The 16,764-nt window shown below is 44.8% G+C and overlaps 1 protein-coding gene across 1 annotated transcript; it reads left to right on the top strand.

The window, feature by feature from the left end:
• The first annotated feature begins 6,457 nt into the window (after window positions 1-6,457).
• LOC129007362 (PRAME family member 5-like) lies at window positions 6,458-15,303 on the top strand. The gene is made up of 4 exons (XM_054438153.1): window positions 6,458-6,504; window positions 11,443-11,751; window positions 12,419-13,000; window positions 14,742-15,303. The coding sequence occupies exons 2-4, from the start codon at window positions 11,465-11,467 to the stop codon at window positions 15,301-15,303; spliced, it is 1,431 nt and encodes a 476-aa protein (XP_054294128.1). The 5' UTR covers window positions 6,458-6,504; window positions 11,443-11,464.
• Window positions 15,304-16,764: the final 1,461 nt, after the last annotated feature.

Below are 16,764 nucleotides of genomic sequence, written 5' to 3'. Positions count from 1 at the left end.
AACTACCAATGGTGTACCAGGGTTCTCATTTCTGCATATCTTCCCTAGCATGCATTATTTTCTGTTGGTTTTTTATTTTTATTTGTTCAGAGACAGAGTTTTGCAGTGTTGCCCAGGTTGGTTTTGAACTTCTGGCCTCAAGTGATCCTCCCACCTCAGCCTCTCAAAGTGCTGGGATTACAGGTGTGGGTCAGTGCACCAGATCTACTGAGTGAATTAGAATCCTCGCAGGAGGCTGTGACTCTGAGTTAGCTGGTTTAAATCAGTTGACACACATGTATTAGGACCTGGGAAAGCCTAAAAATGAATGACTACAGCAGGGTGGAAAAAGCCTGAGGAAAGTATTATAATCCCTTCAAAAGCTACTTCCAGAGATGACCCAAAAGATGCAGCAATCCCCACTGCCTTGCCACGAAAGATTGACTGGTCCCTTGTTATTTATTTATTTATATTTTCTGAGACAGGATCTCCCTCTGTTAACACACCTGGGCTGGAGTGCCTTGGTGTGATCATAGCTCACTGCAGCCTCAACCTCCTGATCTCAAGCAATCCTCCCACCTCAGCCTCCTGAGTAGCTGAGACCACAGATGCACGCCACCACAGCTGGCGAAATTTTTGTGTTTTTATACAGATGGGGCCTCACTCTCTTTGCTAGGTTGGTCTCTAACAACTGGCTCAAGTGATCCTCCTGTCTCCGCCTCCAAAAGTGCTGGAATTAGTCTTCAGTCACCACACTTAGCCAACTGGTTTATTATTGAATCATGTAAACAGAAGACAGATGTGTCAGTTTTTGATTCCAAGTTTAGAATAGTAATTTCCTATGTAAAACATTCTGGTCTTATATTAATAGCTAGGGAGTATTTCCTGCTAGAACTTGAAGGGCTCGGACAACTTTACTCATTAATGTACTTCGACCACAGCTTGGTAACCTGATTGAAAAACATAACATAAGAAGTTACCAGGCCGGGAGCAGTGGCTCACACCTGTAGTCCCAGCACTTTGGTAGGCCGAGTTGGGTGGCTTATTTGAGGTCAGGAGTTCAAGACGAGCCTGAATAACATGGTGAAATCCCATCTCTACTAAAAATACAAAAGACCAGGCACAGTGAGTGGCTCATGCTTGTGATCCCAGCACTTTGGGAGGCTGAGGTGGGTGAGAATCACGAGGTCAGGAGTTCAAGAGCAGCCTGTTTAACATAGTGAAACTCCATCTCTACTAAAAATACAAAAATTAGCCACGTGATGGCACAAGCCTGTAGTTCCAGCTACTTGGGAGGCTGAGGCAGGAGAATCACTTGAACTCAGGAGGCAGAGGTTGCAGTGAGCCAAGATCATGCTACAGCACTCCAGCCTGGGCGATAGAAGGAGACTCCGTCTCAAAAAAAAAAAAAAAAAAAAAGAAATTACTATACTATGATATGACTGAATTGGTCACCATAGGTGAACATTTTAAGAGAGTTCTAGAACATAAAATTATCCAATTTTGAAAGAAAAGAATGCAAAGGATCATAAAGTGTTTGTAGCTAAAACAGCTGAAGGGACAAGAGCAAGGGGAGCTCCCCTTACTATTAAAACTCAAATCCAGTTCGTTGTAAACACAGAAACCCTGCTAGAGTTGCCTGCCACCTTTGAAACAGGCCATTGGAATGAAAATTGTCCACCTATGCACCAGGTCTCTATTGGACCGAATGCTTTTGTCCCAGATGTTGTTCACGTTACAGGACTTTTCTTTTCTTTTATGTCTTTTTTTTTTTTTTTGAGATAGAGTTTCAATCTTCTTGTGAGGCTGGAGTGCAATGGTGGGATCTCAGCTCACTGCAACCTCCATCTCCCGAGTTCAAGTGATTCTCCTACCTCAGCCTCCCAAGTAGCTGGGATTACAGTCATGCGGCACCACAGCTGGCTAATTTTGTATTTTTAGTAGAAACAGGGTTTCTCCATGTTGGTTAGGCTGGTCTTGAACTCCCAACCTCAGGTTATTCCCCCATCTCGGCCTCCCAAAGTGATGGGATTACAGGCGTGAGCCACCGCATCTGGCTAGAGGAGATTTCTGATGTCTCCATATTGATGGAATTTAAAATAACACTCTGGTAAATTTTTTTCTATAATAACCTCAAATAAAAATGGAGAAGCTGAGATTCAGATCATTGCAGACTTAGGTACAAAATTGGTGAATACAAAGGCTGCCATATCCAGTTTACAGCCAATATATCAGCAAATCCATTGGAGTAAGGAAAATATTTCTGAGGAGGGGTTTCACATGAAGTTCAGAAAATTCCTGTGTTTGAAGCAGTCCAAATGACATTTGGACCATTTTTAGGAAAGTATGCCTTTTTACTAAGTGACAACACAGGGTTGAGATTTGCTTTCTAAGTTAAGGTGATGTCGAAAGCTTTCTTTGGAGGGAGAGAAAACCCTAGGATTTCATAACCTTCCTTAACCTGAACTGCTTGGTTCCCTAGAAGCCGAAATCTATCATATTGGAACCAAAACTCATACCAACCTTGACCTTCGTGAAGTACTCAAGTGTTTCTGCTTTTCCTCCTCATGTGATGTAGAAAGTATTAAAAGTGATGAGTTTAGGTCGGGCATGGTGGTTCATGCCTGTAATCTCAGCACTTTCAGAGGCCAAGTTGGGTGGATCACCTGTGGTCAGGAGTTCCAGACTAGCCTGGGCAACATGGTGCAAATCTGTCTCTACTAAAAATACAAAAACTAGCTGTGCGTGGTGGCCTGTGCCTGTAATTCCAGCTAACCAGGAGACTCAGGCAGGAGAATCACTTGAACCAGGAGGCAGAGGTTGCAGTGAGCCGAGATTGCACCATTGCACTCCAGCCTGGAAAACAAGAGTGAAACTCCATCTCAAAAAAATTAATAAATAAATACATTATAAATAAATAAATAAATGCTTTAAAGAAAAAAGAAATAAACTTTACCTACAAGTTTCATATGCAATTGAATACCTCTTAAATTTTGATGTGAACCGACCAGGCATGGTGGCTCATGCCTGTAATCCCAGCACTTTGGGGGGCTGAGGCAGGCAGATCACGAAGTCAGGAGATTGAGACGATCCTAGTTAACACGGTGAAACCCTGTCTTTACTAAAAATACAAAAAATTAGCCGGGTGTAGTGTCATGCGCCTGTAGTCCCAGCTCTTTAGGAGGCTAAGGCAGGAAAATAGCTTGAACCGGGGAGGCAGAGGTTGAAGTGAGCTGAGATTGTGCCACTGCATTCCAGCCTGGTGACAGAGCGAGACTCCGTCTCAAAAAATAAATGAATAAAATAAATAAATATATAAATAAATAAAAATATTGTGATGTGAACCAACATTGCTCAACTTGGACACTAATGTCCTACAAAATCCTTTCCTTGTAACCTTCAAATCTCCATTTCAAACGCTACACTCTGCATAACTCTACCACTTTGTTGCCGTTTTCTGATGATGGAGAAGATCACACGTGTGTGTGTGGCATCAGAACTATTGACTCCTCCTATTGATGTTTATGATATTCCATTACACAAACCTGGGTTCATACTTTTTGTTGATAGATCTTATGCCAAAAATGTAGGCAAAAAATGCCAAGCAGGAAATGCTATCACTTCTGAAGATGAATTCATAGAGATGAAATTCTTTCAGATTTTATTTTTCCAGCTTTTTTCTTTGTTTGTTTTTGTGTTTTTGTTTGTTTCCTTGATTTTTGTTTGTTCTGAGACGGAGTCTCGCTCTGTCACCTGGTTGGAGTGCAGTGGTGCAAACTTGGCTCACTGCAACCTCCTCCTCCTGGGTTCAAGCGACTCTCCTGCCTCAGTCTCTTGAGCAGCTAGGACTATGGGTGGGCATCACCATGCCCAGCTAATTTTTGTATTTTTAGTAGAGACAGGGTTTCACCATGTTGGCTAGTATGGTCTCAATTTTCTGGCATCATGATCTACCTGCCTTGGCCTCCTGAAGTGCTGGGATTACAGGTGTGAGCCACCACCGTGCCCGGCCTTTTTTTTTTTTTTTCTTTTGAGATGGAATCTCACTCTATTGCCCCAGCAGGGAATGGGACTCCTCCTATCAATTTTTTTTAATTTTATTTTTTTTATTGACATGGCAAGGCTCAAATAAAGTTGAGTTTTTGGTTTTTTTTTGTTTTTTTCCATTGGAAGGGACAATACAGAGGTTAAAATCATTGGCTTTAGATGACAACAAAACAGGATAAAACATATTCCTTGCAAGACAACCAGCAAAATTTCATGATCAGAATCAAATCAGTGTCCTTCTCACTGTCAGTAGGTGGAAGCCTTTATCAATACTTGTAGAGTTTGAGGCACTCATGAACTCACGATCAGACTCTTTACTCAGGGACAGGATATAAGCGAATCAAAAGACCTTCCACAGGTGGTTAATTTGGAAGCCTGCCCAATGTGACCTGCAGGTTTTCACTGGCAATATGCAGGTGCAGATATGACAAAGAATAACCATGACCTTTATATCCCATGACCCCCAGCTGTTGAGGAATATGATCCTTTTGACCCTTTCTGTCCATAAAACCAGGTTACTCATCTTGTGTGGCAACAAAATATATGGTCTATTTAACAGAGAAGAAGACTCTGTAAAAAAAACAAAAAAAATGTTTATTATGAAGTAAGCAAAGAAATGGGAATAGACGTGAGATTATTCAGGGAGATAAAGGAAGTTGAAGGTTTTGAAAGGAAAAATAAGGAGGATTATATAAATTGTTTTGAGAGACTCCTACTTGGTCATAAGGAATAAAACCAAAAGGGCATCAGAGCAATGATAGATAGATTCCTCTTACATCCTCTCAATAACCCCCAACATGACCACCAAGTCTCGGTTCACTCCCATTAAAAACCCAGCTCAACCCTGACCTGCTCCACCTTCACTTCCATTTGTAATTTTGACATGACTTTATTACAGGACCATGAGGTTCCTATGCCTGCTGCACAGTAACTTAGCAATATTCTGAGACAGCAGGGTTTGCAGCAGAGAGTTTAATGATCACAAGGTGGCTGAATGAGAACCTAGGAGGAGATCCTCAAATTCATCTCCCCAAGGAGTACTGAGCATTTCCAGTGGATCCTGGATAGCAAGGGGCTGGAAAGTTGGGGTAGCTGTAAGAGGGAAGAACTCAACAGGATGTAGAAACTGCATTCTTTGGTGAGTTAGTGCATTGCAGGGCCCTTCAGATCAGCTGGCATCACTAGTTTCACTGACATGCCGAACCTGAAAGAATACCTCAGATGAAAAAAGTTAATGTTTTACAATGCTTACATTGTTGTCTGCAGGGAAGTTAAGGGGAACTGTAATCTAAGGTCTATATGATTTTGGAACGGTAGACTGCAAGCAGCCATGAGGAACCAGGTCAGATAGCAAGCTGACCTCCTGATGAATGCTGAATGTGTTGCAAGCTTGGTTTATTTTTGTTTCTCTCCCTCCCTTCTTCGCGATTACATTTATAAAGTTTATGGATGTGGTTTCAATTTCTTCCAAAGAAGACTTAACCTAAGCCCTGAGACCACTCACGCCCTCAGTGACACCTCTCCTCCACCAGAACGAGCATGTAATCTGCTACCTTAGGTTATACAAAATCCCCAAGACCATTCGATACATTGAGGTTTTTATTCTGACTTTGTAGGGATGACTCCTCTGTTTTTATAAAGTAAGTATAAAGCATTTTTATATTTTGATGTGACCAAAGATCTCCTAACAACACTACTTTCAGATTGTATTTTTCTGTCTAATGTCGTAAACAGATCAAGCCCCTCCCTGCCTCACACTCAAGACTATGAAGTTCACATATTAGTAAAATTCCATCAGTGTTTGTGGAGTTCATGAATGAATGAATTTTTTTATTTTTTGACAGAATCTCCCTCTGTCACCCAGACTGGAGTGCAGTGGCACAATTCTGGCTCACTCCAACCATTACCTCCTGGGTTGAAGCAATTCTCCTGCCTCAGCCACCCAAGTAGCTGGGTTTCATGTGCCTGCCATCAGGCCTGGCTAATTTTTGTATTTTTGTATTTTTGTAGAGACGGGGTTTCATCTTTTTGACCTGGCTGGTCTTGAACTCCTGACATCAGGTGATCTACTCAACTTGCCCGTCCAAAGTGCTGGGATTACAGATATGAGCCACCTCACCCGGCCTTGAATGAATGTATTCTTAACTTCTACCCTATCCCTAACACTGTCAATTTCTTGCTTCACGAACTGAATACAGATATGTGATATGAATGGATATCTGATTCAATCCATTAATCTGGGGAGAGCCAAAAACTCAATCAGGATGAAGTGGGTGGAGCTTCAGAAATGCAATCAGATATCACTTTTTGATTGGAAGCTCGTAGCGGATATGTGGAGGGGTGTGGGTGGGAGTTGTGATTAGAAAGCTCAATAAAAGCTTCTAAAGACCCACAGGAGAGACGCAAAGTCCTCAAGCCTGGAGTTCCTGCTTGGTTCTTCCTGAGGTCTGAGCACCTTCTAAACTACATCCAGATCTGGTAAGTCACTAAGTTCTGTAAGAACACTCCCATCTGACCTACAGTCAGCCAGTCTGGGATGTTGACAGTGCAGCTTATGATGGCACAGAGCTATATCCTGTCTTTTTTTTTTTTCATACGAACAATTTAAAGCTTGAATTTTTTCCTCTAAATGCAGTTCTGTCTTTATTTCAAAAAAGTTGATTGTGCTTTGGTTGATGTCATTTCAAAATTCTTGAAGGGAGCAGTGACTCATGCCTTTAACCCCAACACTTTGGGAGGCCAAAGTGGGAGGATCATTTCAGCCCAGGGGTTTGAGACCAACCTGGGCAACATGACAAAAACCCTCCTCTACACAACGTTTTTTTTTTTGAAGGCGGGGATGGAGTCTCGCTGTGTTGCCCAGACTGGAGTGCAGTGGCATGGTCTCAACTCACTGCAACCTTTACCTCCTGGGTTCAAGCAATTCTCATGCCTCAGTCTCCATCCTCAGAAACTGGTATCACAGCCATCTGCCACTATGCCTGGCTAATTTTTTTATTTTTAGTAGAGGTGGGGTTTCACCATGCTGGCCAGGTTGGTCTCGAACAGCTGACCTCAAGTGATCCACCTGCCTTGGCCTCCCAAAGTGCTAGGATTAGAGCCATGAGCCACTGGTGCTCAGCCTCTGCTTTTTTTTTTTTTTTTTAATTAGCCGGGCATGGTGGCATGCATCTGTAGTCCCAGCTATTTGAGTGTGTGGTGTGGGAGAATCACTTGAGCCCAGAAGATTGAGACTGCAGTGAGGCAATCTCACACCACTGCTGTACTCCAACCTGGGCAAAAAAGAGAGACCCTGTCCAAAAAACAAAAACAAAATCTTAACCAAAAAGCATCTTTGACCTTTATTTTAAACCAATCACATCCTCACTGTAATTCTTCCACCCGAATGGAGACATGGGTGTTGTTGTGCATGCCTGTAATACCAGCTATGTGGAAGGCTGAAGCATGAGAATTGCTTGAATCTCAGAGGCAGAGGTTACAGTGAGCTGAGATGGTGCCGCTGCACTTCGGCCTGGGTGACAAAGTGAGACTCAGTTTCCCCAACACCAAAAAAAATTAGATTATACCACCCAGGTGATCATTGGATACATGAAGATTTCTATTGTGTTTTCTTGGGGACTGACAACTCTGTCTTTGAAAACTGTTTTAACTCTGAAATATTTTGGTAAATTTGATGTGGCTAAGGATCCCTCAACGAAGATACTTTCAAGTTTTTTCTTTCTGTCTACTGTCAGGAAGAGATTCAACCCTTCCTTATCTCACACTCAGAACTTTGAAGGACACATATTAGTAAAACGCCATGTTAGTGGAGGGAATCAGTGAATGACTTCTGGACTTTCACCCTATCCCTAATTCTTTCACTTTGATGGATGAATATCTAATTCGATCAGTAAATCTGGAAGAAAGACAAAAATCCAATCAGAATTAACTGGGTAGAGTTTAAGAAGTCTAATCAAATAATCAAATAATCAAATATAGTTCTCTCTCACTCTCTTTTTTCTTTTTTCTTTTTTTTTGAATCTAGCCTATTTCCCAGGCTGGAGTGCAGTGCTGTATTGTCAGCTCACTGCAACCTCTGCCTCCTGGGTTCAAGCAATCCTCCTGCCTCAGCCTCCCTAGTAGCTTGGAGTATAGGTGCAGACCACCACACCTGGCTAATTTTTGTAATTTTAGTAGAGGTAGGGTTTTACCATGTTGGCCAGGCTGGTCTCAAACTCCTGACCTCAGATAATCCACCAGCTTCTGCCTCCCAAACTGCTGGGATTACAGCTGTGAGCCACCTCGCTCAGCCTTGAATGAAGGTATTCTTGACTTCTACCCTATCCCTAACACTGTCAATTTCTTGCTTCATGAACTGAATATAGATATGTGATATGAATGGATATCTGATTCAATCCATTAATCTGGGGAGAGCCAAAAACCCAATCAGGATTAACTGGGTGGAACTTCAGAAATGCAATCAGATATCACTTTTTGATTGGAAGCTAGCAGCGGATACGTGGAGGGCTGTGGGTGGGAGTTGTGATTAGAAAGCTCAATAAATGCTTTTGAAGACCCACAGGAGAGACACAAAGTCTTCAAGCCTGGAGTTGCTGCCTGGTTCTTCCTGAGGTCTGAGCACCTTCTAAACTACATCCAGATCTGGTAAGTCACTAAATTCTGTAGGGACACTCCCAACTGACCTACAGTCAGCCGGTCTGGGATGGGGACAGTGCAGCCTACGACAGCACAAAGCTATACCCTGTCCTTTTTTTCTTCATATGAACAATTTGAAGCTTTGAATTTTTTCCTCTAAATGCAGTTCTGTCTTTATTTCAAAAAAGTTGATTGTGCTTTGGTTGATGTCATTTCAAGATTCTTGAAGGGAGCAGTGACTCATGCCTTTAACCCCAACACTTTGGGAGGCCAAAGTGGAATGATCATTTCAGCCCAGGGGTTTGAGACCAACCTTGGCAACATGACAAAAACCCTCCTCTACACAACGTTTTTTTTTTGAGGATGGGGATGGAGTCTCACTGTGTTGCCCAGACTGGAGTGCAGTGGCATGTTCTCAACTCACTGCAACCTTCACTTCCCGGGTTCAAGCAATTCTCATGCCTCAGTCTCTGTCCTGAGAAGCTGGTATGACAGCCATCTGAAACCATGCCTGGCTAGTTTTTGTATTTTTAGTAGAGGGGGGATTCACCATGCTGTCCAAGTTGGTCTCGATCTCCTGAACTCAAGTGATCCACCTGTCTTGGCCTCCCAAAGTGCTGGGATTAGAGCCGTGAGCCACTGGTGCACGGCCTCTACTTTTTTTTTTTTTAATTAGCCGGGCATGGTGGCATGCATCTGTAGTCCCAGCTATTTGGGTGTTTGGTGTGGGAGAATCCCTTGAGCCCAGAAGATTGAGACTGCAGTGAGCCATGCACACACCACTGCTTTACTCCAGCCTGGGCAAAGGGAGAGACCCTCTCCAAAAAAGCAAAACCAAAATCTTAACCAAAAAGGATCTTTGACATTAATTTTAAAGCAATCACATCCTCTTCCACCCAAAAGGAGACATGGGTGTGGTGGTGCATGCCTGTAATCCCAGCTACGTGGAAGGCTGAAGAATGAGAATTTCTTGGATCTTGGAGGCCGAGGTAACAGTGAGCTGAGATGGCATCACTGCACTCCAGCCTGGGCAATGAAGTGAGACTCAGCTCCCTCAACACCAAAAAAAATTATGCCACCCAGGTGATCATTGGATATATGAAGATTTCTATTGTGTTTTCTTAGGGACTGTCATCTCTGTCTTTGTAAAACTCTTTTAACTCTGAAATATTTTGATAAATTTGATGTGGCCAAGGATCCCTCAACAAAGATACTTTCAAGTTTTCTTTCTTTCTGTCTAATATCAGGAAGAGATTCAACCCTTCCATATCTCACACTCAGGACTATGAAGGACACATATTAGTAAAACTCCATGTTTGTGGAGGGGATCAGTGAATGAGTCCTGGACTTTCACCCTATCCCTAAATCTTTCATTTTGATGGATGAATATCTAATTCAATCAGTTAATCTGGAAGAAAGCCAAAAATCCAATCAGGATTAACTGGGTGGAGATTAAGAAGTCTAATCAAATGTAGCTCTCTCTCTCTCTCTTTTGAACCTAGCCTATTTCCCAGGCTGGAGTGCAGTGGTATAATGTCAGCTCACTGCAACTTCTGCCTCCTGGGTTCAAGTGATTCTGCTGCCTCAGCCTCCCTAGAAGCTTGGACTACAGGCGCAGACCACTGAACCTGGCTAATTTTTGCAGTCTTAATAGAGGCAGGGTTTTACCACTTTGGCCAGGCTCATTTTGAACTCCTGATCTCAGAAGATCCACCTGCCTCGGCCTCACAAAATGCTCCAATTACAGGTGTGAGTCACTTCACCCAGACAAAGTGGTCCATTTTGAATATGTGTAAGAGGTGTGTATTGGAAACATCTATCATGCGAATGATGCATAACAGTGTCACATAGCTTTCAAAGATTCTCACTGAAATTTTCAATAATGAGGCTGGGGCGGAGGCTCACACCTATACTCCCAGTATTTGGGAGGCCAAGGGGGGTGGATTGCTTGAGACTAGCAGTTCAAGGCCAGCTTAGACAACATAGCGAAATCCACTGTCTTTATAAAAAGCCAAAAAATAAAAGATTAGCTGGGTGTGGTGATGCATAACAGTGGCCCCAGCTACTTGGGAGGCTGAGGAGGAGGAATCCTTTGAGCCTGGGAGGTCAAGGCTGAACTGAGCAAAGAGCCCACCACTGCACTCCAGGCTGGGTGACAGAACAACAGCCTGTCAGAAAGAGAGAGAGAGGGAGAGAGAGAGAGAGAATGAGAGAAGGGAGGGAGGGAAAGACAAGAAAGAAAGAAGGGAGAGAGAAGGGGAAAGAAAGAAAGCAGGGAGGGAGAGAGGGAAAGAAGGAAAGAAGAAAGAGAGAGAAAGAGTAAGAAAGATTAATAATGAAAAGAAAACAATCAGAACCTATTCTAGGAATGCCCCATGAATGTTCCCAACAAGTTTATTTGTAGGAACTGAAAATGTAGGCATGTAGGCTTCGGACACTCCAATTCCCATTGTTTTAGAACCTTGAGTAATTAGTAATTTCCCCCAACGGTGGGAGGGGTTAGCTTTCAGGTTCCTCCACACTCACTAGTCACTGGATGGAGCACTGGATAGAAAGGAAGAGCTAGTGGTGGCCCTGCCTCCTCACTGCTGGGGAGACGCTCGTGCTGATGCAGCAGAGGCAGAATGCTGGCTTAATGGCCAAGGAGTACAGACTAGAATTGCAGTAAACTGAGGGCTCTTTCACCATTGCCAGAGCAGTGACTTTGGCTCTGGGAGAACATGAGATTGCATGGGCTTGGCCTGAGAGTAATGCCTTTTCTCTGGGTTTGTCCTCTGGAAGTTTTCCCTGCAGATTCACGAAGATGAGCATCCGGACTCCACCCAGACTCCTGGAGCTTGCGGGGTGGAGCCTGCTGAGGGACAAAACCTTGGCCATCTCCACCCTGGAGGAGCTGCCCATGGAACTTTTCCCCCCACTGTTCATGGAGGCCTTCAACAGGAGACGCTGTGAGGCCCTGAAGCTGATGGTGCAGGCCTGGCCCTTCCACCGCCTCCCTCTGAGGCCTCTGATGAAGTTGCCTTGTCTGGAGGCCTTCCATGCTGTGCTCGATGGGCTTGATGCACTGCTTACCCACGGGGTTCGTCCCAGGTGAGGTGGCCCAAGTGGGCTGGCGGGCAGGGCCCAGGTGTCCAACAGAAGGAGCAACTGGGTCATAAGAAGTGAGGAGGCCCAAAGGTGGATGGTGGTGGTGAGGAAGCTGAGAGTCCTTAGCCATTCCCCAGCTCCTCAGGGAAAGCACTGCTCACCATGCAAAGTCCATGGAGGTAACAGGAATCTGTCCTCTAATGGCACTGAAAGGCACCATAAAAAGTGAGAACTGGGCCGGGCATGGTGGCTCACAATGTAATCCCAGCACATTGGGAGGCTGAGGTCGAGAGTTTGAGACCAGCCTGTCCAACACAGTAAACCCCAACTCTACTAAAAGTACTAAAATTAGCTGGCATGGTGGTGGGCTCCTGTGATCCCAGCTACCTGTGAGGTTGAGACAGAAGAATCGTTTGAATCTGGGAAGCAGAGGTTGCAGTGACCTGACATTGCATCACTGCACTCTAGCCTGGGCGACAGAGGGAGACTTGGTGTCAAAAAAAAAAAAAAAAAATTGTGGAAGTGGGCAGGATCCAAAGGGAAAACAGGGTGGAGAAAAGTCAGAGAGAGGGACAAGAAGCAGGGAGAGGAGGAGCTGCTATCCTGTATGTGGAGTTTAAGTTCAGAAATGAGTCCTTAAATTCTCAGTCTCAAGTCTATTTTCCTACAGGAGGTGGAAACTTCAAGTGCTGGATTTACAGGATGTCTGTGAGAACTTCTGGATGGTTTGGTCTGAAACTATGGCCCATGGGTGCTTCCTCAATGCCATGAGGAATAAAAAACCAGTGCAGGACTGTCCAAGGATGAGAGGACAGCAGCCCTTGACTGTGTTCATAGAACTTTGGCTCAAGAACAGGACTCTGGATGAATACCTCACCTGCCTCCTTTTCTGGGTCAAGCAGAGGAATGATTTACTACACCTGTGCTGTAAGAAGCTGAAAATTTTGGGAATGCCCTTCCACAATATCAGAAGCATCCTGAAAATGGTGAACCTAGACTGTATCCAGGAGGTGGAAGTGAATTGCAAGTGGATACTGCCCATCCTGACACAGTTTACCCCATACCTGGGCCAGATGAGGAATCTTCAGAAGCTCGTTCTCTCCCACATGGATGTCTCTCGCTACGTTTCCCCAGAGCAGAAGAAGGAGATTGTTACACAGTTCACCACTCAGTTCCTCAAGCTGAACCACCTCCAAAAGCTTTATATGAACGCTGTTTCTTTCCTTGAAGGCCACCTGGACCAGCTTCTCAGGTGAGGGAGTGTGGTGAGCTTACTCTGCAGACCACAGCAGAGCCTGTTACATTAAATGCTAGTGGGCATCTGCTGTGAGCCAGCCAATGAAGATGTAACAGTGAAAGGGACACTAGCATGTAAATGTGTTGTCCTGTTGGTGGCCCTGTCCTGAAATGGGTATCACGCAGCCATCCCAATAGAGTCAGAGGGATCAGCTGGGGTAGATGCTATAGAGAGGCTGCCATGCTAGGAAGCTAGCTACTGGGGGGTTCAGATCTAGTGAGGGAGCCTTTGTGAATTCTTTCTGAGGACGTGTGTAAGTTAAGATGATGAAAACGAGGCCAGGGATGGTGGCTCATGCCTGTAATCCTAGCACTTTGGGAGTCTGAGCAAGAGGATAGTTTGAGCCTAGGAGTTTAAGACCAGTCTGGGTAACATCCCAAGACCCCTGTCAGAAATGAATAAATAAAAGTAAAAACAAACAAGACCATTTTTTTTTCCGAGATGGATTTTCACTTTGATCCTCCAGGATGGAGTGTAGTTGTGCCATTTCAGCTCGCTGCAACCTCTGCCTCCCAGGTTCAAGTGATTCTCCTGCCTCATCCTCCCAGGTACCTGGGATTACAGGTGTGGGCCACCACACCTGGCTAATTTTTATATTTTAAGTAGAGACAGGATTTCACCATGTTGGCCAGGTTATTCTCGAACTCCTGACTTCAGGTGATCCACCCACCTTGGACTCCCAAAGTGCTGGGATTATAGGTGTGAGTTACCATGCCCAGCCAAGAAGATAATTTTTAAGAAGATGATGTGAAGTAGGGAAGTGAAGCGGGCACTGAAGGGAGGAATGCTTAGCAAACATGCACATTTCAGAAAATCAGCTTTGTGCCCCACAGTTTGGTGAACACAAATGATCCCATCTCTAATTCCCTGTTGTAAAATGTTGTTTTGAGCTCCAGGTAAATTAATTACCTAGGAAATGCATGATTCTGAAACAGAGGGTCAGGGAACGGGCACAAAGAATCGTGAAAGTGATAGACGGTTTGTTGATGATACAGGCGTGTCAGGGACACCTGCAGGCCACCCACTCCAGCTGATGTTGCAGGACCCTGCCTGGCTTTGTCTTTTATGCCTGAATCTCCCCTGGGCTCCTGTGGCCCAGAAATGTGGTTTTCTGCCTGACAGAGGAGGAAAGGGAGCTTTAGGGATTCTGTGAACTTCATCCATTCCTGTAAATGACGATGAAATGACTGAGCCTCAAACGGAATTATTTTTTCTCTCTTTTTTTTAATACAGAGTCTCGCTCTGTCACCCAGGCTGGAGTATAGTGGCATGATCTCTGCTCACTGAAACCTACACCTCCTGGGTTCAAGCGATTCTCCTGCCTCATCCTCCCAAGTAGCTGGAATTGGAGTCGCCCACCACCACATCTTTCTAATTATTGCATTTTTAGTAGATAGGAGGTTTTGCCATGATCGCCAGGCTGGTCTCAAACTCCTGACCTCAATTAATCCACCAGTCTCAGCCTCCCAAAGTTCTGGGATTACAGGTGTAAGTTACTGCGCCGGGCCTAAAATGGAATTGTCCTCAGTGGCAAAGCTCTTCATCACACATCATCCTAAGTGTTGACCATCAGGCCATCAGAATGACCCTGGGCTTGGGCAAAATGGTCTCCATCCATTACCATGAAGCAATTCCCCACCACCCTCCACTCACCCCTATGATTCCCCAGAACTAACTTCTTGCTCTCTCTCCCCAGCTGTCTGAAGTCCTCGTTAAAGATCCTTGCAATAACTAACTGTGTGCTTTTGGAATCAGACTTGAAGCATCTATCCCAGTGCCTGAGCATCAGTCAACTAAAGACCCTGGACCTGAGTGGCGTCAGACTGGCCAATTTCAGTCTTGTGCCTCTCCAAATTCTCATAGAAAAAGTTGCAGCCACCCTTGAGTACCTGGATTTAGATGACTGTGGCATCGTAGACTCCCAAGTCAACGCCATCCTGCCTGCCCTGAGCCGCTGCTTTGAGCTCACCACCTTCAGCTTCTGTGGAAATCCCATCTCCATGGCCACCCTGGAGAACCTGCTGTGCCACACAATCAGACTCAACAACTTATGCTTGGAGCTGTATCCTGTCCCACGGGAGAGCTATGATGCTGATGGTACTCTCTGCTGGAGCAGATTTTCCCAACTTAGAGCTGAACTGATGAAGAGAGTGAGGGACTTAAGGCATCCCAAGAGGATCTTGTTCTGTACTGACTACTGCCCTGACTGTGGCAACAGGTCATTTTATGACCTGGAGGCAGATCAGTGCTGCTGTTGAATGCCTGCCTATTTGGATGGATATGTCAAACACTTTCTTCTGGACACTTGGAAACTAAAACTTAGGTCTTAGGTACATCCTAAAGGGAGCACAGAACCCATCGTTTCAGACATGGGCTCTGAAAGTGGGAAAGGAAAGGTGATCAAGCAGGGGTTGGACTTGGGGGAAATGTTGCCATGGATTCTATGGGACTTTTGGGAGCTATGTCCTGTAGAGTCAAAAGTGGGAATCTGAATGTCTAGAGTGGAATTCTGGCTTGAGAATACATGAGGGAGTTACTCTTGCATGGATGGTTGTAAAGAAACAATCAGAAATAAAGGAAAACTGAGTGGAAACTGTCTGGTGCCCTCTATTATTAAGTAACCTGTTTTCCAGTTTAAGCCTCAGGAATCTTCAGTTATTGATGGAAAAAACAAAAGACACTGAGTTGTCCAATCAATAAGATGCAGCCCAAGAAAATCAAGGCATTTAAATGAAATTTGGTTATTGTAATCAGGTTCCTCCCATTCTTTAATTTGAGACAGAGTTTCACTCTTGTTGCCCAAGCTGGAGTTTGGAGTGCAATGGTGCCATCTCGGCTGACTGCAACCACCACCTGGGGTTTAAACGATTCTCCTGCCTCAGCCACCCAAGTAGCTGGGATTACAGGCATGCACCACCATGCGCAGATAATTTTTGTATGTTTAGTAGAGACAGGGTTACATCACTATGTTGGTCAGGCTGGTCTCAAACTCCTGACTTTGGGTGATTTACACAAGTTGGCCTACCAAAGTGCTGGGATTACAGGTGTGAGCTACTGTGTCAGGCTTTTTTTTTTTTTCTTTTTTTAAAGTCTCCTTCTGTCACCCAGGCTACAGTGTAGTGGCACAATCATAGCTCACTGCAGCCTCAATTTCCTGGGTTCAAGTGATCCTCCCACCTCAGCCTCCTGAGTAGCTAGGACTACAGTTGTGTGAGCCACCACACCTGGATGCTTTTTTTTTAGGAGAGACAAGACCTCGCTGTCTTGCCCAGTCTGATCTGGAACTGCTGAGCTTGTGATTTTCCTGCCTTCACCTCCCAAATTGCAGGGAGTATAGGCATTGGCCACCAAGCTTGGCTTGGCCTCCTCCAGTTCTTCATTTCTTTAGATATCTGTTAATTCCTTGTTAGTTTCTGTGGCTGTTCAGTGGGTTAATACACACTAGGTGGACACCCGGGGCCTGGAACATTACTGGGCAAGAACAGTGAGCCAATCCACATGGAAAGCACCTTCTTCTCAGGGTCTTTCACTGCTAGCCGGATGCTGAGGCCCTGCCCACTCCTTGTGAGTCTCCACATGGATCCAGAAGCCTCAGTTGGTGGAAGTCAGCATCACTGCACAAGGAGCCACTCTCTTCCCGCTGCCCTGGAAGGGGATGTCCATATTGTGTATTAGCTGGAGACTCTGGGCAGCACCAACCCTTGCTTGTTGCCCTGATG

This window comes from Pongo pygmaeus, chromosome 1 (assembly GCF_028885625.2).
Source record: "Pongo pygmaeus isolate AG05252 chromosome 1, NHGRI_mPonPyg2-v2.0_pri, whole genome shotgun sequence".
Classification (NCBI taxonomy): Eukaryota; Metazoa; Chordata; class Mammalia; order Primates; family Hominidae; genus Pongo; species Pongo pygmaeus.
The sequence above is the reverse complement of the archived record's forward strand: the minus strand, read 5'-3'. Positions and strand labels throughout refer to the sequence as shown.